The sequence below is a fragment of the Coregonus clupeaformis genome, unplaced genomic scaffold (assembly GCF_020615455.1).
Source record: "Coregonus clupeaformis isolate EN_2021a unplaced genomic scaffold, ASM2061545v1 scaf4067, whole genome shotgun sequence".
In the NCBI taxonomy this organism is placed as follows: domain Eukaryota; kingdom Metazoa; phylum Chordata; class Actinopteri; order Salmoniformes; family Salmonidae; genus Coregonus; species Coregonus clupeaformis.
Genome location: NW_025537521.1, coordinates 1,591 through 27,769, shown reverse-complemented (window position 1 = coordinate 27,769; position 26,179 = coordinate 1,591). Strand labels below are relative to the sequence as shown.

General features: G+C 43.5%; 1 protein-coding gene across 1 annotated transcript; it reads right to left on the bottom strand.

Moving 5' to 3' along the window:
• Nucleotides 1-26,179, bottom strand: LOC121570051 (atrial natriuretic peptide receptor 1; the record flags this gene model as incomplete). The annotated part of the gene is given in 13 exon segments (XM_045220503.1): nt 1-156; nt 319-478; nt 709-780; nt 934-1,038; nt 1,158-1,235; nt 1,381-1,455; nt 1,569-1,689; nt 2,018-2,102; nt 2,303-2,438; nt 8,645-8,739; nt 22,436-22,571; nt 24,867-24,980; nt 25,992-26,179. Coding segments are annotated over 13 exon segments (1,521 nt in total), but the record flags the coding sequence as incomplete, so codon positions are not given.

Sequence of the window (26,179 nt, the reverse complement as noted above, 5' to 3'; positions counted from 1 at the left end):
CTTTGGGGCTGAGGGGCTCCCCCTCCAGATAGAACGCTCCGTGGCGTAGCGCCACCTCCTGGAGAATGATGCCAAAGCTATAGACATCCCCCTTCTGGGTGCCACATGGAGGGGGACTCTCCAACCTCAGAAGCTCTGGGGCCATCCACAGCTTCCCTACACACATAGATGGACAAATTGACTAAGAGTAGAATTAAGTTGCCTACAGACACTGTTTCGTATTTCACCCTCTTATGGTTAAGGTAAGGATTTGAGCAGGTTAAGCTGATCCTAGATCTGTGTCTAAAGGGCAATTTCCTGCAGAGCCAGGTGACTCACGGGCATAGTAGGCATGGGCGTCGTCTTTGTTGCTCTCGGTGCGGAAGCTGGACAGGCCGTAGTCGGTGATCTTCAGCACAAAGCGGTTATCCACCACGCAGTTGGACGACTTCAGGTTGCCGTGGGAGACGATGACACTGTTGTGGAGGAAAGCCATGCCCTGGTAAAGAGAGGGGGAGGGAGGGATAGAGGGTAAAATATAGAAAGAAAAGAGAGAGGGATAGTCAAAAGGAGAGAGATAAATGAGTTATTCTTAATGAGCTTTAGTCTAAAAATGTTTGGCAAAGCATATGGACATTCACTTGTTGAATGATGCCAATGTGTTTTCTCATGTCGATTGAAGGTGACACATGGAAAGATAACCAGGAGAGTGTGTATAGCAGTGGTTACCTTGACAATGTCGTTGATTAAAGAGTATCTGAACATCCAATCCAGTGTGATGCTCTCGTTTTCCATGATGTCCTGAAGGATGAAACACACACACATGCACGCATATGCATACACACACACACACACACACACACACACAGCGTTTAGACAAGGAAAATGTTGCCCATAGACTTCTAATGGGTCAGTGGTCCATCTTATAGTGGAGTTGTGGTGAGGGGTGGCTACCTGCAGGCTACCCCGAGGGCAGTACTCTGTGATGATGCAGATGTTGGGGGGGTCAATACAGGCTCCGATGAAGCGGGTCAGGTGCTCATTCTGAATATCACGCATCTGGAGAGGGAAGGAAAGGACACCATGTGACTTACACATTTAGGGACAGAGCTATTCTCTGATGTACATATGCATTCTGGAGTATATACACGTCACAGTACAACCTCATGGGGACTCACATGTTTCAGTTCAAACAGCACGTTTCTGGTGAGCTCAATGCGTTTCCTGTTGATGTACTTGATGGCCACAATGTTCGCCTGAAAGACAGAGAAAACATTATGCATTCAATCCAGTTGACATTAAAAGGTTACTTTTCTTTCACGCAGGCATGCATGCACACACACACACACACACACACACACACACACACACACACACACACACACACACACACAAACTTACCTTGTAGTAGCCTGTCTTGGCAAACACCTGAAAGTTTCCATCTCCTGTTAATAGGGAGCCGTAGTTGGAGCCCCTCTGTAAATAAAGCAAAAGGTGGGATGGGGTCAGTTTTGTGCATGACTGTGTGTATTATGAAATGTGTGTGTGTGTGTGTGTTGTTACAAGCGTGCGTGTGAGTGTGGACTCACCAGGGACAGAGTGAGCTTGCTGCCTGCGCTTCGCAGCACTTTCTCCATGTTGCTCATCTGAATATCCTCCCAGGAGACCCTCCACAGCTGAGCCACCAACTCATTCTCAAGCTTCAGCTTCCTGTGTGTGTGTGTGTGTGTGTGTGTGTGTGTGTGTGTGTGTGTGTGTGTGTGTGTGTGTGTGTGTGTGTGTGTGTGTGTGTGTGTGTGTGTGTGTGCGTGTGTGTGTGTGTGTGTGTGTGTGTGTGTGTGTGTGTGTGTGTGTGTGTGTGTGTGTGTGTGTGTGTGTGTGTGTGTGTGCGTGTGTGTGAAAGACAGAGAGCGATGACAGATTGCTCTTTTAGATATGTGAACAATGCTATAAATGTAATGACATAAAACACTTCCTGTAGATCCTAGGCCCTGTGCATACTTGCTGATTGAGCTTGAACTGGCCTGTCTACACTCACCTGTATATGAAGACAGTAATGGTGAGGATGATGATAATGATGAAGAACACCACAATTGTGACCATCTGGTGGATTGTGATGGTTCCTGCAAAAAGAGACGGGAAGCATTGTTATGGTCCCGTGTTTTCCTTCAATACAGCCACTGCATGACAGTGTACAGTCAGTCATCATAAGCTGTTTGACTGGTTATGACGACTATAACTTCTGCTACGTCATGCAAACTAAGACATTTTATGGGGGGTAGTAGATACAAATGTGAGTGAGAGACAGACGGGGCCCACTGACGTGCGAGGCAGGCTGGGTTGTCATTCTTGAAGCCACAGACGGGCACATCTAAAGGAGCAGCGCCCCCTGGCCACTGGATGTCCATCCCAGGCAAGGCCTTCAGCTTCTTCTGAGAGCCGTTGTACACCAACACAATCTGGCAAGGAACACAGTATAACTTACTATTACATGTCTGATGTTATAGACAAATAACATGCCACACACTGATTGATTGAATTTCTCAGATCATTTAAAGTAGTAGGCTGTTCCAGAAACAGACAACATTACATACATGAAACATTTTAGAGGAGAAAAACAGAATAAAGCCAGAAGGCTTCTTTTCATTGTGGTCCTCTTAGACAGTGAGATAGCAGGTGGGCAAGATTGACACATTGTTCTCTCTCAATGCAAGTCATTAGCATAGGGTGATAATGGGAGACGAGTTTCAATGGGTGAAAAGCATCCACTCTCTCTCCCTGTTCACACACGCACACACACACACGCACGTAAGCGCACATCCACACATGTACATGTACACACTCTTGCTCTCGCTGGATGAGTCGGTCATTAACCTCAGAGTGGCTTGCCACCAATTACAGTTTTTCTCAATTGCTAAAACACTAAACCCTATTGTCTGAACCAAATGCTCAGTTGCCTGAACCCACTGATTGAATCAATCACTCTTTTGGCAAAACCATAAGCACTTTTCACCTGTTTAGACATAACTTGCCAACACATTTTCATTGTGATGCACCCGTGCTGCATAATGGTGAGCACAGGTGACAAAAGTCAAACACAATTAGAGCACAGGTGTCACCACTTGAACACAACAACTCAAAATTGATCACACTTGTGGCTAATGATGTGAGGGAACATATACAGTAAGCCAGTTCAGAGAGCACTGGTTTGTGAGGCCCTACAATGGATAGAAATCTGAGAGGAAGAGTTTGTGTGAGAGGTCGAGGTGGTCGAGGTGGTCAGCGAAGAAAAAGAACAGTAATATCTGATGAAATCAGAGCTACTGTGATTGACCATGTTCTTGTCCATGGTATGAGCATGAGGGAGGCTGGACAAAGGGTACAACCAAACATCAGTAGATTCACTGTGTCCACCATAATCCGAAGATTTAGAGAAGAGAACAGGTAATTACCTTTTTTTGACATTATAGTACAGTATGTAAATGTTGACAGCAATTACTGTATGACATACTATATACTGTACCACAGTATACTGTAAGTAAATATATGTTTCAGTACATCACTGTACCAATGTACTGTAGTATTGTAATGGAGGGTTGGTCTAACTGTTTGTAGGCCTAGTATTCCATGTATATTTTTTGTAACTCCATGTTCTCTTTTTGTAGAATTGAAAGACTGCCACATGGGGGTGGGAGGACAGGTATGTTCTCCCCACACCAAGAGACCCTAATTGTTGATATGGTCCGTGAGAACAATGCCATTAAACTGAGCGAAATTCAGCAGAAGATCATTGAGGACCATTTAAATTTTGAGGGTATCAACAGTGTCAGCCTTTCTACTGTTGATCGTGTCCTCAAGCGCAACAGACTGCGCATGAAACAGCTATACAGAGTGCCCTTTGATCGCAACTCAGACAGAGTCAAAGAGCAAAGATTCCAGTATGTACAGGTTGGCATATATCCAGACACATTCAATGTTGATTACTCTAAGTAGTGATTTACTGTAGTGGCCTAAATCACTTTTTCCGTATCACTTACAAAACTATATCTATTTCTACAGAGGGTTTTTCAACTGGATGCAATGGAAAGACCCCATCAATACATCTACATGGATGAAGCTGGGTTTACAGTTTTTCTCAGTCGCTTTGGTGCATTTCTTAGATCAAAAGTGCAATTCTTGATACTACTTGTACAAATTCCAAATCATCTAGTCACTTGTGCACATCATTAAAGCAATTTCTTATTCCTTTGAACAAATTGCAATTGCTTTTGTACATATTGCAATTGATAATGTACAAGTGTCAGCTTTTTTCCACATTTTCAATTGCTCATGTCATGTTGATCAAAATATAGTAGATGGTTCTCTGTTGAATAGTCTTACCCCTCAAAACATCTAGGCATTAGTTCCTTGCATAAGCCATTACATGCAAAATTGTTGAACTATTTGTCATAAACTGTCAAGCATAGTTTACACATTTCTATTAGACCTTTTGTACAAAAACGTAAATTGCTGAATCGTGCAGGTGAAATTAACCCTCACTCATGAAGGAATGTAAAGTGTTAGTTCAACCAACAATCAACCAGTTGTCTAAATTGCTCAAAGGTGCATCTCGTGAACAATCAATTGGCAAGCATATATAGACAGACCACAACACAGAGTTGCAATTTTCCAATAATGGATGGACCAGGAAACGAACAGGGTCAACAGCCAAGAGGAGGAAGAAGAGGAGCAAGGATGCGTGGTGGAAGGCAAAACAGAGGAAGAGGCAGAAGAGGACATAGGCGCATATCTGATGACATAAGGGCCACTATTGTAGACCATGTTGTCAATCATGGCCTTACAATGGCTGAGGCGGGTCGAAGGGTGCAGCCGAATATTGGGAGATCAACCGTGTCCTCAATAGTACAAACGTTTCAAGAGAGAACAGGTATGTCCACCAATGTACAGTGCACTGTTACTGTATATAAGCAGTATACTGTATACTTCCTACAATGCTTCATATTACAGTAGTCCACTTGTATTTCACAGCATACAGAAATATACTCTATACAGATACATACTGCACCTTACATGCACCCACCTGTATGTTTTACAGTAAAATGTGTGTTCGCATAGTTTTGTCTATGTGAAAGTGTGCGATGCATCACTGCATTTTTCCACACATAGGACTGCAAGATTACCTCAAACCGGTGGCAGAGGACGCCTTTTCACACCTCAACAGGAGGAGGCTATTTGCACCATGGTCCGAGCAAACAATGCCATGAGACTCAGGGAAATACAAAGGACCATTATAGAAGACAACGATGTCTTTGAAAACATCCATACGGTTAGCATCTCAACCATCGACAGGGTGCTGCATAGAAACCAGATGAGTATGAAACAGCTGTACCGTGTACCATTCCCAAAGGAATGAGGACAGAGTTAAGGAGCTACGGTACCAGTATGTACAGGTAAAACATATATCTATGTAACTACTTTACAGCAACATTTTATAGTGTTACATAGTACAGTAAGCATAAACTGCACACATTTCCATTGCTGTGGAAGGAACATGCAATATATGTACATTTTATGTCACTCTTCCTTACCAAAACAAATTCAACTGTGTGTTCTGGGATATAGCGTATAATGGAGTTGGAATCAAGTGAACCCTCTCACAACTTTGTATACGTGGATGAGGCTGGCTTCAACCTGACCAAATGCAGAAGGCGGGGTCGGAATATCATCGGTCACAGAGCTACTGTGGATTTGCCAGGCCAACGGGGAGGAAATATCACCATGTGTGCTGCTATTTCGGAGCATGGTGTCCTAACCCATATCCCCCTTTTAGGGCCATACAACACCCAGCATCTACTCAACTTTTTAGAGACTCTCTACAGGGCTCTCATCCCTGATGATGAGAGGGGTCTGTTTAGAGATGATTTGCCAAAGTATGTGGTCATTTGTGATAATGTGAGTTTCCATCGATCAAACATCATAAGGCAATGGTTTGTGACCCACCCGAGGATGCTCATAGAATTCCTCCCACCTTATTCACCATTCCTTAACCCAATTGAGGAGTTCTTTTCAGCATGGAGGTGGAAGGTGTACGATCGTCAGCCACACACACAGATGACCCTGCTGGCTGCAATGGATGCAGCATGTGAGGACACCACAGTAGACGCCTGCAGAGGATGGATAAGGCATTCCAAAAGATTCTTTCCACGTTGCATTGGAAGGGAAAATATCCGGTGTGATGTGGATGAGAATATGTGGGCTGACAGACAGGAACGTCTGGATGTGTAGAGACAGCACTAGAACAGTGCTGTGGGCAAAGTTGTGCCTTAGGGGTGGTTTCCTGTGTTTCTTTCTAATTTAGTTTTTTTTCCTTTGTGCCCCTTGGGTTGTCCAGTCTCTTTCAATCAATAACCCACATACAGTAATATGTAAATAGTACTGTTGAAATTGATATATGCCATAGAAGTGCAGCCTTGTGCATTTTCAATACAGTAACTGTCATCCAAACTGTAGCCTAAGTTTACATCAGGTAATACTGTCAAGGTACACAGTTCCATTGACAACATGCCTAAACATTTTGACAACCTTGTTCGTGAACAATGACTCAATGACTTATCATTCTGATGACACTGACATGATCATTGGCATGAATATTTACTTTTGAGAGATGTACTAAGGATTTTTAGTGACTGACTAGCTTTAGAAACATATCTATTGTATATTGCAGTTTGTACAAATTGTTCTGAGAAATGCACTTATTATTTTGCACATGTTAGGGATGATGTGAAAAATGCACCAAAGCGACTGAGAAAAACTGTAATCTCACCAAAAGGAGAAGGAGAGGCCGTAATGTGATTGGCCATCGGGCCATTGTTGGTGTTCCTGGGCAGCGTGGTGGCAATGTCACATTATGTGCTGCCATCAGCAATCATGGGGTTGTCCACCATCATGCCAACCTGGGGCCCTACAACACTCACCAGCTCCTCATTTTCCTCAATCACATGCGAGATGCTTTGTTAGGGCAGCAGGATGAGCATCCCATCTATGTTGTTGTTTGGGACAATGTGAGTTTTCACAGAGCCCTCCAGGTTAGAGAGTGGTACAATATGAACCAAGGTTTTATCAATCTTTGCCTTCCACCGTACTCCCCTTTTCCTAAACCCCATTGAGGAATTCTTCTCCTCATGGCGGTGGAAGGTATATGAACGCCAACCTTACACCAGGGTAAATCTCCTGCAAGCCATGGGACTTGCCTGTGGTGACATAGGTGTGGAGGCATGCCAAGCCTGGATACGGCATGCCAGGGGTTTTTTCCCCCGTTGCCTGGCCAGACAAAATGTGGCCTGTGATGTGGATGAAGTCCTGTGGCCTGACCCAGTACGGATACATGATGCTGTGGCTGAGTAATGCACTTATTTGTATATTTTTGTACTTTATTTTTACATGGGCTTACTGTACACAAGTGGCAAACGCATAAGATTTCTGTTTGTTTTTACAAGTGCTACATGTAAATGCACAATATTTCTGTTTTGTCTTTTGCACAAGTGCTAAATGCACAGTTTTTTTTGTTTTGCAACATGCATTTAGCCTACAGTGAACAATAAACATTTATTTCTCCAGCTTCATGTCCTGAGCATTGTGTTTTCAATTTTTCTACGTAGTGTTTAGTGACTGTTCAGTAGTGTTTTTAATTTTGATTGACTCGGGGCACGATTTGACAACATAGTTCAGTTTTGAGCACAGATTGAACTGTTTTGAGGTGAAAGTTTGGTTTTGCAAGAAGAGTCTGAGGTTTTGTGAATGTAGCTTGAAAATTGGGTTTTGTGTTCACAGTTAAGAGAAAAGGAGAGCAGCTTTCAAGAAATGTGTCTTAGCAATCGAGAAAAACTGTAATATATATCATTCTGTCATTACATAAGACAAACACATTGGCACTGGGTGGATGAAATTACATATTCAATTATCATATGTAGGATTAAATAGGGTTTGTTACTACTGTATGCTATAGCTATATATAGTTGTTGCCCCATTTACCCTCACCCTGAGCAGATGGTATATTGTAGTGGTAATGGAGTCATGGAGGTCTTTCTATGAACTGTAGATACAGCAGATGGTATATTGTAGTGGTAATGGAGTCATGGAGGTCTTTCTATGAACTGTAGAGACAGCAGATGGTATATTGTAGTGGTAATGGAGTCATGGAGGTCTTTCTTTGAACTTTAGAGCTCTTCTCTTCCAGATGTTAATGCCTCTGAAGTACATCTAGTTTTATTTTCACATCTCCAAAACACACAGACTCAGGCTGTCAGCTTTATGAGCACTGGCAGAATGAAAGAGATGAGGAGCCTTAGTGTATGAGAGAGAGAGGTAGAGAGAGAGAGAGAAAGAGAGAGAGAAAGAGAAAGAGAGAGAGAGAGAGAGCGAGAGCGAGAGAGAGAGAGAGAGAGAGAGAGAGAAAGAGAGAGCGAGAGAGAGAGAGAGAGAGAGAGCGAGCGAGCGAGCGAGAGAGAGAGAGAGAGAGAGCGAGCGAGAGAGAGAGTGAGAGAGCGAGCGAGAGAGCAAGCGAGAGAGAGAGAGAGAGACAGAGAGAGAGAGAGAGCGAGAGAGAGAGACAGAGAGAGAGAGAGAGAGAGAGAGAGAGAGAGAGAGATGTGTGTGTGTTCAGTACCTGGAAAACACTGGTGTTGGTGTCAGTCATGTCCCAGAGAGCGAAGTCTGTCTCTCTGTCCCCATTCTCATCTATCTGCACCAGGCCTGTTACACCTGTTGAGAGGACCAGAAAGAGAGAGGAGCCATATCCAGTCCAGGGATGAAAATAATCATCAAAGTGCTCAGCGGGTAACGATAATTACTACAAATTATTACTGTCGTTACGAAACGAGAGCAGATTTACATTTGAGGTCGTCCCAATTAGCTGACACCGGAAAACAAATCTCAACCATTGAGCAAGTTAGAACAACCATAACAACATCTCAAATGTAACAAATAAACAGCCATAACTTTCAAAACAAACATTGGTCATGCCAACAACTTCACTTCAAATGGTGGTGGTGGAGATACACAGACGCAAACACAAACAGAATAAGTTGGTCCACCCCAGGTCCACCCAAAAGTATTCATCCATAATGACAGTAATATAGCTGGGCTATCTTGCTAATAAATCTAGTAGATGGCCATCTTGTATGGACATGACTTTCATTTCCGGCTAAGACAACAGCCCAGGGTTGATTTGGAGGTGCAGATAATAGTCTGAGAGCCATTCCATATTGAGTGTGAATGGAAAGAGGTGTCTATAGGGAGAAATTACATGACAGGTGACGCCATTACCGGCATGGAAATGTCCAATCCAAATGGGGTTATCCTAGTAATAAAGAAATATACAGGCATCATCCCTCTAATCAGAGGAGAGAGGGCCCGAGAGATGTGCTATGATATGGGACGGATTATCTCCTGAGTGGCGCAGTGGTCTAAGGCACTGCATCGCAGTGCTAACTGTGCCACTAGAGATCCTGGTTCGAATCCAGGCTCTGTCGCAGCCGTCCGCGACCGGGAGACTCATGGGCGGCGCACAATTGGCCCAGTGTCGTCCAGGGTAGGGGAGGGAATGGCCGGCAGGGATGTAGCTCAGTTGATAGAGCATGGCGTTTGCAACGCCAGGGTTGTGGGTTCGATTCCCATGGGGGGCCAGTATAAAAAAAAATGTATTCACTAACTGTAAGTCGCTCTGGATAAGAGCGTCTGCTAAATGACTAAAAATGTAAAAATGTAAAATTATCGGCTAGAGGGAGATGCAGAAGATATGGTAGCATGCACGCGTGCACAAACGCACATACTCAAGAACACACATTTTCCCACAGACGTTATTGCCCTCCTCACACACACACAGTCAGGCAGTGGTCAGAGAATAATTAAACTTGTGGTTGGTCTGGGAAAATTACATTTGGCCAGCATCTACATGGGGGCTGCATGGTGTTTGGTTGTCTGGGACAGGTTAAGGTGTGGAAATAAGGGGAGTGAAGTCATGATTTTGTACCTATTTAATAGAACATTATACACTTAACATTGACCAATGAGTCATGTGTGTGTTATGTGGGTGACGTCACCACGACTTCCAAGAATTGGGAGTAGCACATCTTTGGGGGATGGGCCCTGACTGGTCTGTCTATGTTAAGGCAAACTAGGTATGGGAAGGATATAGAACAATGGAGACACATTTACAGTAAAAATAAATGTGGCCTTTAACCATCCCTCTGTCCGTCCATCCATCCATCCATTTTTCTTAGCCTCACAAACCTCTTACTGCTGTCTTACTCTTTATTAATAACTCTTTAATAATTCTTAGACCTTGAATGGAAATGGTTGGGGGGAGGGCTGAATTCAGTGGGCTGCAGTGATGGAGGCTCAGTCCAGCAGAAGCTGTATTAGTCTGGTAGCGCTGACGCACTTTAATTGTGCTGCAAAGAACAGAGCCACGGGGGGCATTTGCACAATGTGCTAGCAATCAGAGCAGGTGTTCAGAGCATGTGGAGAAAGGTGGCACATTGTGAGCTACGGTACAGTGCAGTAGCTTGATAGCTAGTGTGATAGTTTGGTAAATTACAACTACCTGTATGCTTTCTTAAAAGTCTAAATGGACTATATTGATGTAACCTCATGAGTGATGTGTATTGGAAGTATATCTGATGAAGGCTGTATTGCCAAAACATGCTGTTTTCAATCATGAAGAAGCATCTTCTATACACCTTCCACTGTCCTCCTAAAGTGGCTGAATCTCTCTCACCCATCCAGGCCCATTAGTTAATGGAACAGAAGTCAGAGAGGAAAGCAGCTGTAACCTGATCCTTCCATTTCTACATCCTCCCTCTCCCTCTCTCTATTTATAAGGTCTATACTGGCTGCCTCTCTTCATGTACTGTATCTATCTTTGTACATGATGTAAATTCATATATCATCAACAACAGTAAAACATCCTGTCTGTCTGTCTCATCTTATTCCCCTCACTGTTCAAATCCTTGTAATTACCTAAACTAAAACGGGAATCAGTTTCCACACCGCACCTTTCCAAGTATGTTTGATTTGCACAGCAGTGTGCCCCTGATGGAGGAAGTTGACATCTGATTGAAAAAACATTGCATGAGCTGTTCCGTACTGACGGCTAACCTGGGTGAGAAGTCACCAGGCACATGCTCCAGGGCTGCCTATTCCTAAATCAAGTGTCAACTCCCTCCATCCAAGACTGCACAATGCACATCATTTTCATCTGGTCCTCTTTGTGTTGAGGTATAACAAGAAGATCTCACAGTCAAGCAAAAGGTTCCAGAAACATTTTGACGAGGTAGGAAAAAAAAGGTCAAGTGTCTGAAAGAAAATGTCCATGAAAACCCAGAGGTGAGTCCACATTAGTGGCATGTTGTGGTTTTGAGGGTTCTGGTCGATAAATGCACAAGGCAACTGTCAAGGCATTTGAAAAGGGCACACGGAGGGAGGATTAGCAACACAATGCAGGATGTCGCAGTGCGCCCCTAGACGTTAATGAAACCTACAATCAAACACTTCTCTGATTCAGGGCATAACTGGAAAGTACTTTGACTTTAAATCTGGGGAAAGCACAGAACATGCTCTTATGAATAACAACAACCGTTAACAAAGTACACAGTGGAAGTGTCACTGCACCATTTGATTTTCCACCGAGTCACAGTGTTGTTTATGGATATGCATGGTGCCAACCAGGTGATTACAATCCCCAGCTGCTGTGAAGCCATGAGAGCAGGTGCTGATAGAGCTCCATTAGAGCCACATAAACAGCCTTTGTTCTTAGCTAAAGAGTGAACACATGGGAATAGGTGATGTATTGGGTATTTATTATCACTGCTGCTAAACGTGAAGTGGGAGCACTCCTGTCACATACAGTATATGCAAATATTGACCTTATTGTACACTCACTGTAGTGTGATTTGATATTGCAGCTCTGCATCAGCTAGACCAGGAGGTTCACTTGCAGGCTGTTTTCTGTTCACTCTACTTAGTCGTCAGAAAATTCATTGGTTAATTAGAATTCTTTTTTGGAATGCTTTTAACGCCTCCCCACAAGCACCTCTCCTTTAAATAATTACATTTACTGTGAAATAACTATGGCATTCTTCTACCCAGGCAGACGTGCAATAGTCTGGCAGTCTGCAAACCACCTGCGGCTTATGTCCCTGGATCAAAGTGTGTTCTGCATACATAACAGCCCCTGCCTAGCTAACTAAGGATGGCACACACCTGTTGTCATGTCCAAAAATGTACAGCTATCTATGTGTTTACTTTGTTTACCTTGAACCTTATCACATCAGTCAACAACAGTCATCAAAGAAACATAGTTGTTTCATCAAATATATAGGTTACTAAGGATGGAAAAAATTAAAATGTACTATTCTAGGACTTACTTATGAATAATGTATATTATTCATTATTCATCTGGATTCATCGTGGGATTTTTCTTAGCCTCTGATGGAGAGATAGGGAGGGATTAAGGGAGGGAGAGAGAGAGAGAGAGAGAGAGAGAGAGAGAGAGAGAGAGAGAGAGAGAGAGAGAGAGAGAGAGAGAGAGAGAGAGAGAGAGAGAGAGAGAGAGAGAGAGAGAGAGAGAGAGAGAGAGAGAGAGAGAGAGAAATAGAGAGCAAGACCTGTAGTTATGAATGACATGAAAGGGTCTCGAACGCTAAATGCTATTAGACTAAGATCTGTATGGTCTGTCAATCCTTTTTACAGGCAATCCGTTGCCCACTAATAGCATTGACAAGTTCCTCCAGTTACCAAATATTTCTGGGACAATGGGGGCATACCATGTACCATGTAGCTGTAGAGTTTCAGGACATATGATTAACAAAAGTGCACAAGCACAAGAGTTATTCATTATTTCTATCTGTTCCTATCCCCCTCTGCCCACCTGTCTGCCTGTCTCCTTTCTACAGTGCACTCTACACTCCAGCCCTGTGCTCCACTGTGGCTCTGATGACAAGGCTTCAGATTCACACAGCTCATTATCAGCTCGACCCAGGCCAGACCTACTGTTGGAAATACCAGGTGCCTAAGTGACCAGGGCCACTGCACAGAAGACAGAGGCAGAGAAAACTGACAATGAGTGATGGATGGTGGGGAGAGAAAGGGAAAAGCGAGGGAGGTGGAGACAGATGGACAGAGAGAGATAGAGGGATGAGCGGAGGGTGGAGGCTGGCGTCAGAGGGAGATTGAGGGAGATGGCTGCTGTTGACACGGCCACGGGAGCTCTGGTTTCGCCTGATTAGATTTCTCTCCTATTTTGGGGATTTCCTCTTTTTTTCCAGGGGGACTTTTTGTAACATGACAGCCAAAAGAGAAATGAGATATTTCCATGGCAAAGGACAGAGAGTTTAGAGGAGACAGAGAGGAGAGAAGAGGGTAAAATAAGAGTTCAGGAGGATAAGACACGTTGGGACAGGAAAAATATGACAGAGATTGACAGAGCAGTGAAGTGAGGAGGAACACCTTGATAAGAGAGAGAGAAAATATGGACAGATTGGTGAAGTGAGGAGGAAGGAAAAAGAGGAAGGCAGATCCTGTGGGATGGAATTAGAGAACTGTTCACAGAGGAGAGGATTGAGAGCAGAGGAGAGGAGCGCTAGACCAGGAAATAATGAAACAAGGTGTGAAGGAATAATTATGAGTAAGGACAATGACTGATAGAAAAGATAGGGTGACTGGCATTAACAAGCTGGCACACACAGCAGGACATCCACCTCTGACACTGAAATATTTTTTTCACACACTTTCACAAGTTTACAACGTACAATTACTCATATGAGTCATATACTATAGTTTAACTGCTGAAGTCAAGTTTCAGATGAAGGTTTTGTATTTCACTATACTGACTTAAAGCTGCCTTCACTTTCTAACAAAACAAAACAACACAGAATATAACTAAAAAGCACTGAATCGGAAGCATAACAATTAACTAAAGGTACCAAACAGCTTACGTTACAGTTTGCACCGGTGTGAGCAAAAAAAGAAAGAAAAAGAAGCATTGTCCTCGCATGCAACCAAACAAACCCCTCAGCCTTTCATTGCCTATGTTTGGTTGGGCTAACAGAATCAGCGTGAGGAGACTCCATCTGTTTTTGGCTCTGCCCTCCCACTGGCTGTCTGAAGTGTTCATCTCTGTTGTTTGTGTGCTCTGGTCCAACTCATAGTGATTGAGGAGAGAAGGATAGCCGTTTGTAAAGAGGGGTCAGCCAAGGAGATTAAAGGAAAAAGAGGGGGCAGGCGGGCAGTAATGGAGGACAGATGGAGGGAATAAAATGGAAATGGGGAAGCAGGGTGAAAGAGGGAAGGAGAGAGGAGTGCAGAGCAAACAACCTGGGTACTTACCTGATGAGATGTCCCTTATGACTTTGTCAGCTCCTCAAGTATGTGTACTGTTCCAATGATTCAACGTATTTGTTCTTGCTGTTACCTTTGATTTGGAGTCAAGCACCTTTCACTGTCTCCTGTGACCTCACACATAATCTGACTCTCTGACCCCTTGACTCTGTGACCAGCCAAACAAACATCAGATCAACAGCCCCACCCCAATAATTCTAATTCCCCTCAAATCCCAATAAACAGAGGTTGCTAGGACTTGGCATCTGTCTTCAGGTCCCTCACAAAGGATTACGACTGGGACAGGGGTGATGACAACCTGCTACAAGCTTTGAGACCACCATCTTCTATTTCGGCCATTAGTAATGCAAACACTTGTGAAACCCACAAGTCTGGGTAAACACACTTAACCTTATGGCTTAGTCAGTGAGGTGTGTGCGTTTGGGGGGAGGGTGGTACTGGCACAGGAAATGCAATGGAGGCCTTCCTCAGAAAGTAAGATGCTGTGTCTAACTCTTCAGCCCAAAATTTGGTAAAAAGGACAATGTATGTGTTATGAACGATAGATGTAGCTTTGTCTACTCCATGTTGAGCGTTATACGACCTCATCAATCACCTAAGTTGTCACTGGGTTGCGTGTGCTGGGTTTTATGGACGTTTTACAAACAGAAGATTGGTCATATTCATCAACTTTAGGTGCACAGGAAAAAGGTCACCTTACAGGATCCAGATGTGTTTTTCATCCTATACTCTCTTATGTCTGTGATGAATAAAAGGATGATTAAATGCTTTCATTTAGAAATGCACATGTTCCACATCCATTTGCGGCGTCCCGGAATGTGTTTGCTCGAAGCCGAACGTGAAGATGAATTGACTTCCGCTACAAACCTTGACTTGGCTACGAACCAGCTGCCAGCGGAGATGAAGAAGGCTGTTCAATAACATGTTTCACAATGTTGGCATTTTTTGTTTCATTCTGGTGCTCTTTCTTTATTTTTCAAGAGCTTGCAGAGACATAGAGAAAACATCTGCCTGTCTTCAAAAGGCCAAAAGACACAACCATGGCCCGCTAATTGATCCTTTCCATGTAATATTTTCTCTTGAACTGCTTTGAGGAGATTTCTGTTTTTGGCAAAACTTCATCACAAAGGACATGTCCACAGTTATTAAACCTATTCCCACCTTATAACATCTGACATAAATGGTATCTACAGTGAAACCAGTAGAGGCTCCACAGAGGAGGAAGTGGAGGACCATCCTCCTCTGTGAATTTAATAAAAATAAAAATAGTGAAACATTTAAAAAAGTTATATTTTTTTGATATAACTTTACTAAATATATTCACGTCACCAAATAATTTATTTAAATACATTATTTTGCAATGTAGGTCTACAGTAGTCTCAACAGCACTCTGTAGGGTAGGACCATGGTGTAGCCAGAGGACAACTAGTTTCCGTCCTCCTCTGGGTACATTGACTTTAATACAAAACCTAGGAGGCTGGTGGTTCTCACCCCATTACATAGACTTACACAGTAATTATGACAACTTCCGGAGGATGTCCTCCAATCTATCAGAGCTCTTGCAGCATGAACTGACATGTTGTCCACCCAATCAAAGGATCAGAGAATGAATCTATTACTGAAAGCATAAGGTACAGCTAGCTAGCACTGCAGTGCATAAAATGTGTTGAGTAGTTGACTCAAAGAGAGAGAAAGCCAATAGTTGCAACCGTTTTGAACAAATTAATTTATTCAAAAATGAAGGTGATGCAAGAGAGAGAGCGAGAGAGCGAGAGATAGCTATATTTCTTATTTTTTTCAATTTCACTTACTTAGCTAGCCAATGCAACTAGCTAGTTCAGCCTACTCAAACACCCGGCTCAAACAGAGAGGGATGCTATGTTACTTTGTTGGCATTTCAACACTGGAACTCTTCCAAGTCAAGGTAAGCTTTTGGTTTTATTAATTTATTGCCACCGGGGCCCGCCGATGAAACTGCTAAACTGCTTGCTAACTGTATACTGTACTGCATGATTGTAGTGGGTTTACTCAGGTTGTGCACTGAAGTTGGGCTCCCGAGTGGCGCAGTGGTCTAAGGCACTGCATCTCAGTGCTTGAGGCGTCACTGCAGACCCCCTGGTTCGATTCCAGGCTGTATCACAACCGGCCGTGATTGGGAGTCCCATAGGGTGTTGCACAATTGGCCCAGCGTCGTCCGGGTTTGACCGGTGTAGGCCGTCATTGTAAATAAGAATTTGTTCTTAACTGACTTGCCTAGTTAAAATAATTTTTTTAAAGTGAGAGGAGGAGCATAGATGTGAGAAGGAATTATCTAACGATCATTTAAAAAAAAACTTAATTTAGCAGACGCTCTTATCCAGAGCGACTTACAGTTAGTGAGTGCATACATTCTTCATACTGGCCACCCGTGGGAATCGAACCCACAACCCTGGCGTTGCAAACGCCATGCTCTACCAACTGAGCTACACAGGGCACACAATGCCAAGTGTGTGATCAAAGGGATCATGCTGTATGTACTGTACCATTCAAAAGTTTGGACACACCTCAAGAGTTTTTCTTTATTTTTACTATTTTCTACATTGTAGAATAATAGTGAAGACATCAAAACTATGAAATAACACATATGGAATCATGTAGTAACAAAAAAGTAGCCACCCTTTGCCTTGATGACAGCTTTGCACACGCTTGGCATTCTCTCAACCAGCTTCATGAGGTAGTCACCTGGAATACATTTCAATTAACAGGTTTGCCTCGTTAAAAGTTAATTTGTGGAATTTATTTTCTTCTTAATGCGTTTGAGCCAATCAGTTGTGTTGTGACAAGGTAGGGTTGGTATACAGAAGATAGCCCTATTTGGTAAAAGACCAAGTCCATATTATGGCAAGAACAGTTCAAATAAGCAAAGAGAAACGACAGTCCATCATTACTTTAAGACATGAAGGTCAGTCAATATGGAAAATGTCAAGAACTTTGAAAGTTTCTTCAAGTGCAGTCGCAAAAACCATCAAGCGCTATGATGAAACTGGCTCTCATGAGGACCGCCACAGGAAAGGAAAACCCAGAGTTACCTCTGCTGAAGAGGATAAGTTAATTAGTTACCAGCCTCAGAAATTGCAGCCCAAATAAATGCTTCACAGAGTTCAAGTAACAGACACATCTCAACATCAACTGTGGTCCTCTGTAGCTCAGCTGGTAGAGCACGGCGCTTGTAACGCCAAGGTAGTGGGTTCGATCCCCGGGACCACCCATACAGAAAAAATTAATAAATGTATGCACGCATGACTGTAAGTCGCTTTGGATAAAAGCGTCTGCTAAATGGCTTATTTATATTATTAACTGTTCAGACGACACTGCGTGAATCAGGCCTTCATGGTCGAATTGCTGCAAAGAAACCACTACTGAAGGACACCAATAAGAAGAAGAGACTTGCTTGGGCCAAGAAACACGAGCAATGGACATTAGACCGGTGGAAATCTGTCCTTTGGTCTGATGAGTCCAAATTTGAGCTTTTTGGTTCCAACCGTCGTGTCTTTGTGAGACGCAGAGTAGGTGAACGGATGATCTCCGCATGGAGGAGGAGGTGTGATGGTGTGGGGGTGCTTTGCTGGTGACACTGTCAGTGATTTATTTACAATTCAAGGCACACTTAACCAGCATGGCTACCACAGCTTTCTGCAGCGATATGCCATCCCATCTGGTTTGCGCTTAGTGGGACTATCATTTGTTTTTCAACAGGACAATGACCCAACACACCTCCAGGCTGTGTAAGGGCTATTTGACCAAGAAGGAGAGTGATGGAGTGCTGCATCAGATGACCTGGCCTCCACAATCCTCCAACCTCAACCCAATTGAGATGGTTTGGGATGAGTTGGACCGCAGAGTGAAGGAAAAGCAGCCAACAAGGGCTCAGCATAAATGGGAACTCCTTCAAGACTGTTGGAAAAGCATTCCGGGTGAAACTGGTTGAGAGAATGCCAAGAGTGTGCAAAGCTGTCATCAAGGCAAAGGGTGGCTATTTGAAGAATCTAAAATCTAAAATATATTTTGATTTGTTTAACACTTTTTGGGTTACTACATGATTCCATATGTGTTATGTCATAGTTTTGATGTCTTCACTATTATTCTACAATGTAGAAAATAGATAAAATAAAGAAAAACCCTTGAATGAGTAGGTGTATCCAAACTTTTGACTGGTACTGTATGTGGCTGCTTTGAAAGTGAACTGTGTTTGCGGTGATCAGGAGTGTATTCATTCCACAGATTCTGTTGAAAAATGTTTCTTAAATGGAAGCAAACGGAACGAAACGGGGACAAACATACCTGAATTTGTCCAATAGAAAATCTTGTTTGCAACTGTTGGACTAATGATTACACCCTAGATCAGCTACAGTGGGGAAAAAAAGTATTTAGTCAGCCACCAATTGTGCAAGTTCTCCCACTTAAAAAAATTAGAGAGGCCTGTAATTATCATCATAGTCAACTATGACAGACAAAATGAGGAAAAAAAATCCAGAAAATCACATTGTAGGATTTTTTATGAATTTATTTGCAAATCATGGTGGAAAATAAGTATTTGGTCAATAACAAAAGTTTCTCAATACTTTGTTATATACCCTTTGTTGGCACTGAGGCACACGTCAAACATTTTCTGTAAGTCTTCACAAGGTTTTCACACACTGTTGCTGGTATTTTGGCCCATTCCTCCATGCAGATCTCCTCTAGAGCAGTGATGTTTTGGGGCTGTCGCTGGGCAACACGGACTTTCAACTCCCTCCAAAGATTTTCTATGGGGTTGAGATCTGGAGACTGGCTATGCCACTCCAGGACCTTGAAATGCTTCTTACGAAGCCACTCCTTCGTTGCCCGGGCGGTGTGTTTGGGATCATTGTCATGCTGAAAGACCTAGCCACGTTTCATCTTCAATGCCCTTGCTGATGGAAGGAGGTTTTCACTCAAAATCTCACGATACATGGCCCCATTCATTCTTTCCTTTACACGGATCAGTCATCCTGGTCCCTTTGCAGAAAAACAGCCCCAAAGCATGATGTTTCCATCCCCATGTTTCACAGTAGGTATGGTGTTCTTTGGATGCAACTCAGCATTCTTTGTCCTCCAAACACGACGAGTTGAGTTTTTACCAAAAGGTTCTATTTTGGTTTCATCTGACCATATGACATTCTCCCAATCCTCTTCTGGATCATCCAAATGCACTCTAGCAAACTTCAGACGGGCCTGGACATGTACTGGCTTAAGCAGGGGGACACGTCTGGCACTGCAGGATTTGAGTCCCTGGCAGCGTAGTGTGTTACTGATGGTAGGCTTTGTTACTTTGGTCCCAGCTCTCTGCAGGTCATTCACTAGGTCCCCCCGTGTGGTTCTGGGATTTTTGCTCACCGTTCTTGTGATCATTTTGACCCCACGGGGTGAGATCTTGCGTGGAGCCCCAGATCGAGGGAGATTATCAGTGGTCTTGTATGTCTTCCATTTCCTAATAATTGCTCCCACAGTTGATTTCTTCAAACCAAGCTGCTTACCTATTGCAGATTCAGTCTTCCCAGCCTGGTGCAGGTCTACCATTTTGTTTCTGGTGTCCTTTGACAGCTCTTTGGTCTTGGCCATAGTGGAGTTTGGAGTGTGACTGTTTGAGGTTGTGGACAGGTGTCTTTTATACTGATAACAAGTTCAAACAGGTGCCATTAATACAGGTAACGAGGACAGAGGAGCCTCTTAAAGAAGAAGTTACAGGTCTGTGAGAGCCAGAAATCTTGCTTGTTTGTAGGTGACCAAATACTTATTTTCCACCATAATTTGCAAATATATTCATTAAAAATCCTACAATGTGATTTTCTGGATTTTTTTCTTCTCAATTTGTCTGTCATAGTTGACATGTACCTATGATGAAAAGGCCTCTCTCATCTTTTTAAGTGGGAGAACTTGCACAATTGGTGGCTGACTAAATACTTTTTCCCCCCACTGTAGATGCAGGCAAGATTGTGCAGGGCTGTATTGAATGTGTCGATGTCTGTCACCTTGATTACTAAAATGTATCTCGACCTGTGCACCTACGTTGTAAACTTTCATTCATAGGCTAGGTTGTAGCAACCTCATGATGGGTGTAGGGAATATTAGAGTATCATGTAGTAGCCTAAACCTATCAATGTTACATTGAGCTGGTTGAATGGGAATATGAATGACAGTCATCTAATATGCTGTAATATAAATAATGCCATGCTCATTTAAAAAAATAATCGTCCTCCATCATCTTAAACGGCACCGACCGCCACTGGTGTAAACCTACACTATATATGCAAAAGTATGTGGACACCCCTTCAAATTAGTGGATTTGGCTATTTCAGCCACATCCATTCCTGACAGGTGTATAAAATCGAGCACACAGCCATGCAATCTCCATGGGAAAACATTGGCAGTAGAATGGCCTTCCTGAAAAGCTCAGTGACTTTCAACGTGGCACCGTCATAGGATGCTACCTTTCCAACAAGTCAGTTCGTCAAATTTCTGCCCTGTTAGAGCTGCCCCGGTCAACTGTAAGTGATGTTATTGTGAAGTGGAAACTTCTAGGAGCAACAATGGCTCAGCCACGAAGTGGCAGGCCACACAAGCGCACAGAACGGGACTGCCGAGTGCTGAAGCGCATAGCGCGTAAAAATCATCTGTCCTCGGTTGTAACACTCACTACCTAGTTCCAAATTGCATCTGGAAGCAATGTCAGCACAATAACCGTTCGTCGGGAGCTTCATGAAATGGGTTTCCATGGCCGAGCAGCCGTACACAAGCTTAAGATCACCATGCGCAATGCCAAGCGTCGACTGGAGCGGTGTAAAGCTTGCCGCCATTGGACTCTGGAGCAATGGAAACGCATTCTCTGGAGTGATAAATCACGCTTCACCATCTGGCAGTCCGACAGACAAATCTGGTTTTGGCGATGCCAGGAGAACGCTACCTGCCCCAATGCATAGTGCCAACTGTAAAGTTTGGTGGAGGAGGAATAATAGTCTGGGGCTGTTTTTCATGGTTCGGGCTAGGCCTCTTACTTCCAGTGAATGGAAATTTTAACGCTACAGTATTCAATGACATTCTAGACGATTCTGTGCTTCCAACTCTGTAGCAACAGTTTGGGGAAGGCCCTTTCCTGTTTCAGCATGACAATGCCCCCGTGCACAAAGCAAGGTCCATACAGAAATGGTTTGTCGAGATCAGTGTAGAAGAACTTGACTGGCCTGCACAGAGCCCTGACCTCAACCCCATCCAACACCTTTGCGATGAATTGGAACGCCGACTGCGAGCCAGGCCTAATCGCCCAACATCAGTGCCCAACCTCAATAATGCTCTTGTGGCTGAATGGAAGCAAGTACCCGCAGCAATGTTCCAACATCTAGTGGAAAGCCATCCCAGAAGAGTGGAGGCTGTTATAGCAGCAAAGGGGGGACCAACTCCATATTAATGCCCATGATTTTGGAATGAGATGTTCGACGAGCAGGTGTCCTCATACTTTTGGTCATGTAGTGTACGTGTCCAGCAGGCTTTTGAGAGCCATATGACTTCTTATGGCCTGCAACTAAAATATCAATGTTTTGTCTTGAAGAGCTCTTGAAGAGGTGTACATCTCATTTTAAAGGCACAACGCACCCAATAGGTGACCTTCTGTCAATAGCGAGGATTGTTAAGGTGTTGCATCGTGCTGGTTCTCTCTCATTCTGCCACAAAGCACTCAATAATTAATCTACCGAGAAATTGCAAGGAAGACATTGAATGTGTTGTTGTTACAGAACCACCTCCTCAAAGGTAGAAACTGACAAAAGATCGTAAACCAGAGCTCAGTTAATCCAGTGACATGGAAAATGTTGTTTTCACACAAACCTTTTGAAATTGTCTCTGTGACAAAATGCAGACCACTGTAGTTACCAGAGACAGAGCACAGAGCTAGTGCTGGACTGAAAACATGTTCACACATGTTCCAGAACCCCTAGAACCGTTCTAACCCCTGTTTCAACTGAATAAAGCTCCTGGTTATGAACTGAGATGCGTAGAGTGGACTGACCATTGTAGGTGCGGTTCCACATCCTCCTGGTTACGGTCTTCCCCACAGGTCTGTCCTCTGGCGAGGTCATGGTCTCGTTCAGGGCATGGGTGTACAGCATCAGCCCGTCGTAGAACCCTCCGGAGATGATGTTCATCTGCAGGGCAGCAAGAGGAAATTGTAGAATAGTACAGCAGCTCTTATTAAATCTATCATCACCTGTTGTATTTTTTATGAGATCTCTTAGATCACACATGTATTAATAGTACATCTATTACCCTCATCCATTAGATATTATTTTCTATAATTAGAAAGCTACTGCGTATGTCTAGCTATATTTGTGCCACTGCCATGGAGAGCAGAACTTCATCCCCAACATCTGCTAACTACTTGCCTCTTCTACCACCTTCTTTACAGTGTTTGATATATTTCAAGTTAATATCACTTTTCTATTTCTTCCAACCATCCTATCATTTCTGTACCTATTTCAACCCCTTTATTCATTTCACAATTCTGCCTGAGAAACAATTTCCTCTTCCATCTTGTCATCTCTCCATCATGCGTACTAATCTAAAACAATGGCCCCAAAACAAAAGAACTGTGCACGTCAATCACAGAATGGAATATGATGACAATAACCCACTCAGACAATTCACTCAGTTCAGTTGCATCAATTGGAAATGTACAGACACAATGTTCAGATAGGGTGAATGAGGACCCGGTAGACCAGGCCAGAGCTCTCATGCTCTGTGCCTCTCTCTCATCCTCCAGAGTCAGACCTGTCTATTTATCACATTATCTGCACTTAGCTGTCTGCTACAAGTGATTAATCGGCTTGTGAGGGGTGCCAGACAGCCCTGTCTGAAACCAGGAGAGATGGCGAGCCTCCCTTCCTCCCGGGGATGGAATAGAAGCCCTGACGTACAATTCAGGATGTGTGTGTATGGAAGGGGGAGGGCAGTTAGATGACGTGGCCTGTCAAGCTCTTTGTTTTTGTTTTGCGTCCCCTCCTGAAGTCTAAATTGTCACTGACACCAACGCCCACACATGCATGCAAGGACACACACCTCCATCCAGAGTCAGAGATGAAAGATGGACTTGAATACAGTCAATCTGCCATATTGAGGATAGGTGGATGTATCGTGCCAATCTGTGTGTGTGTGTGCGCCCGTGTGTGTGTCTCTCCCTCTCTCTCATCTCCTAAACAAGACACCAGTGATTCAGATGCAGAAGTGTGTAGAATATCATCATTGTGCACCTTTGTAAGGAACATAATAAGAAGATAAGCTCCACTAACTAAATTAGCATTTTCTTCCCAATTAAATTGAATCAATCGTCCAGGCATTGCACGCGAGCCAATTACGTATAAGCCTACTTAGCGCAACACGTCACCTTGTTTTAGCCTCTCCATCTTCACTTTTTACCCACAAACACACTCTCAGATGTACAAACACCAATGAACTAGTACTACTGCTAGTTCTTTGTATGTGTTGCTTTGCCTGTCAGATGTGGCTCAATCAAATGTTTCATAATGAGATGTTCTCTATAATATGATAGCCCTACACTGAGTGTACAAAAAATTAGGAACACCTTCCTAATATTGAGTTGCACCCCTTTTGCCCTCAGAACAGCCTCAATTTGTTGGGGCATAGACTCTACAAGGTGTCAAAAGTGTTCCACAGGGATGCTGGCCCATGTTGACTCCAATGCTTCACACAGTTGTGTCAAGTTGGCTGGATGTCCTTTGGGTGGTGGACCTTTCTTGATACACACAGGAAACTGTTGAGCGTGAAAAACCCAGCCGCGTTGCAGTTCTTAACACACTCAAACCAGTGCGCCTGGCACCTACTACCATACCCCGTTCAAAGGCACTTACATATTTTGTCTTGTCCATTCACCCTCTGAATGGCACACATACACAATCCATGTCTCAATTGTCAAAACCCTTATTTAACCTGTCTCCTCCCCTTCATCTACACTGATTGAAGTGGATTTACAAGTGATAAAGGGATCATAGCTTTCACCTGGATTCACCTGGTCAGTCTATGTCATGTTCATAATGTTTTGTACACTCAGTGTATAGATTATTATACAGAGCTTTATTCTTTGTAGTGTAGATCTGCCTTAGCATACGTCTTCTCCTTCATATCGCCTCAAGTCTGTGCCACATTGAGATCAAGTTCTGTCTTCTTTTCTAAATACCCCTTTTGATCTCAATCTCCTCTCTCTCTCTGTGCAAACTGAGTCACTCCTCCTTTTTCACATGCTCTGCCTCTGCTTTGTTCTCTCTCTGCACGTTCTTCTCTCTTATTTCCTGCCTATAACCTTTTCTATCTCTCTCATTTCAGTTCTCGTCCTCTTGACCACCCACTGTCTTCCTGCAAGAGAGCCCCCCCCACCACCACATACACACACACAGACCCACACACACCCACACTCTACAGCCTCTTACCAGTGAGTCTTCCACCGTAAAGTTGAACATTCTCTTGGCATCTGTCTTCAGGTCCCTCACAAAGTCTTTATATTCAGGGTTCTGTGGTTCTCTATACGTCAGGATCTTCACACTCTGAGACAGACACAAATAAAAATACAGATTGTGATTCATAAGACAAAGGTTTCACTGAATTATACAGAATTATACCATATGATGGGGTCAGAAAATCAGGTTATCAATTTCTGCTAATGAATGAATGAACCACAGGTGTGAGAAACACCCCTTCAGTGTGAGAAATGAACAGTATGTTCCTCTTTCCCAGGCCCGTCCCTTTTATAAACAGGCAACTGTTATTAGAGCCTAGTTGCTCTATTATATGTTGTCAATGTGACCAGTCATCCACAACACATCCTCCAAAACACCCAATAACTTTCATCAAATCATCTTATCTCCTCCCTCCCATTCCTCCCGTCTGTGTAGATACAGGCCCAACCTCATTCAAGCAGAAAACTAAGGTCTGAGAAGGCTAACTTGTAAAAACACAGCAGTGAGAGAAGTATTCATAAGTATGGGTTATGGCATTGGTTCCCAGACCATTTTGCATTAGGACCCACTTAAAATCTTTGTCAACCTAAGCAAAATGACCACGACCCACCATTAGGCCGTACGTTGTGCACCGCTGATGTACAGTACGTGCATCAGTTACATTTTCAAACCTCATGCCCTATACAATATACCTGAAAACAACCACATCTCTAAACCATGCAATAAGTTTTGATTGAATATGGCCCCTAATTTTTGTTTTGCTCTTTCAGGCTTTGTGAGATGAGACTGATATCAACACGTTGCCTCTCTTCCCCTCGCTGGAGACTGAGTCTGTTACTCACTAGGGAATTGAGAAGAAAATTAAAGTACTTCACAGCGAGAGAATGAAAAAACAAGATTAGATTTGTCATCTCATCTGCCTGGCAGCACACTTAACACCAATGACAACCATGGGGAAACATAGGGACATCAAAATATGATTGCTTCAGGGCCTGCTGTGTAAGTCAGTGGAGAATACAGCAGATACCTGTTTCCAAGGTAATGATTGGAATGAGATGAGGAATGAGATGATACACTTGACTCTGATCCAAAGCTTACCTGGAAGGCCTCCTTGGCGACAAGGTCATCTTGGTCCCCTCTGGCCCAGGGTTGAGCATTCTGGGAGTCCAGGCTGCGTCCAAACATGTCGATGTAGAAGAAAACAAACTCCTCCTGAGGAAGGCTTGCCCGCCGGAAGTGAACCATCAGCTGCCTGAACGTGTCTGGAGAGCAACACACAAACACCA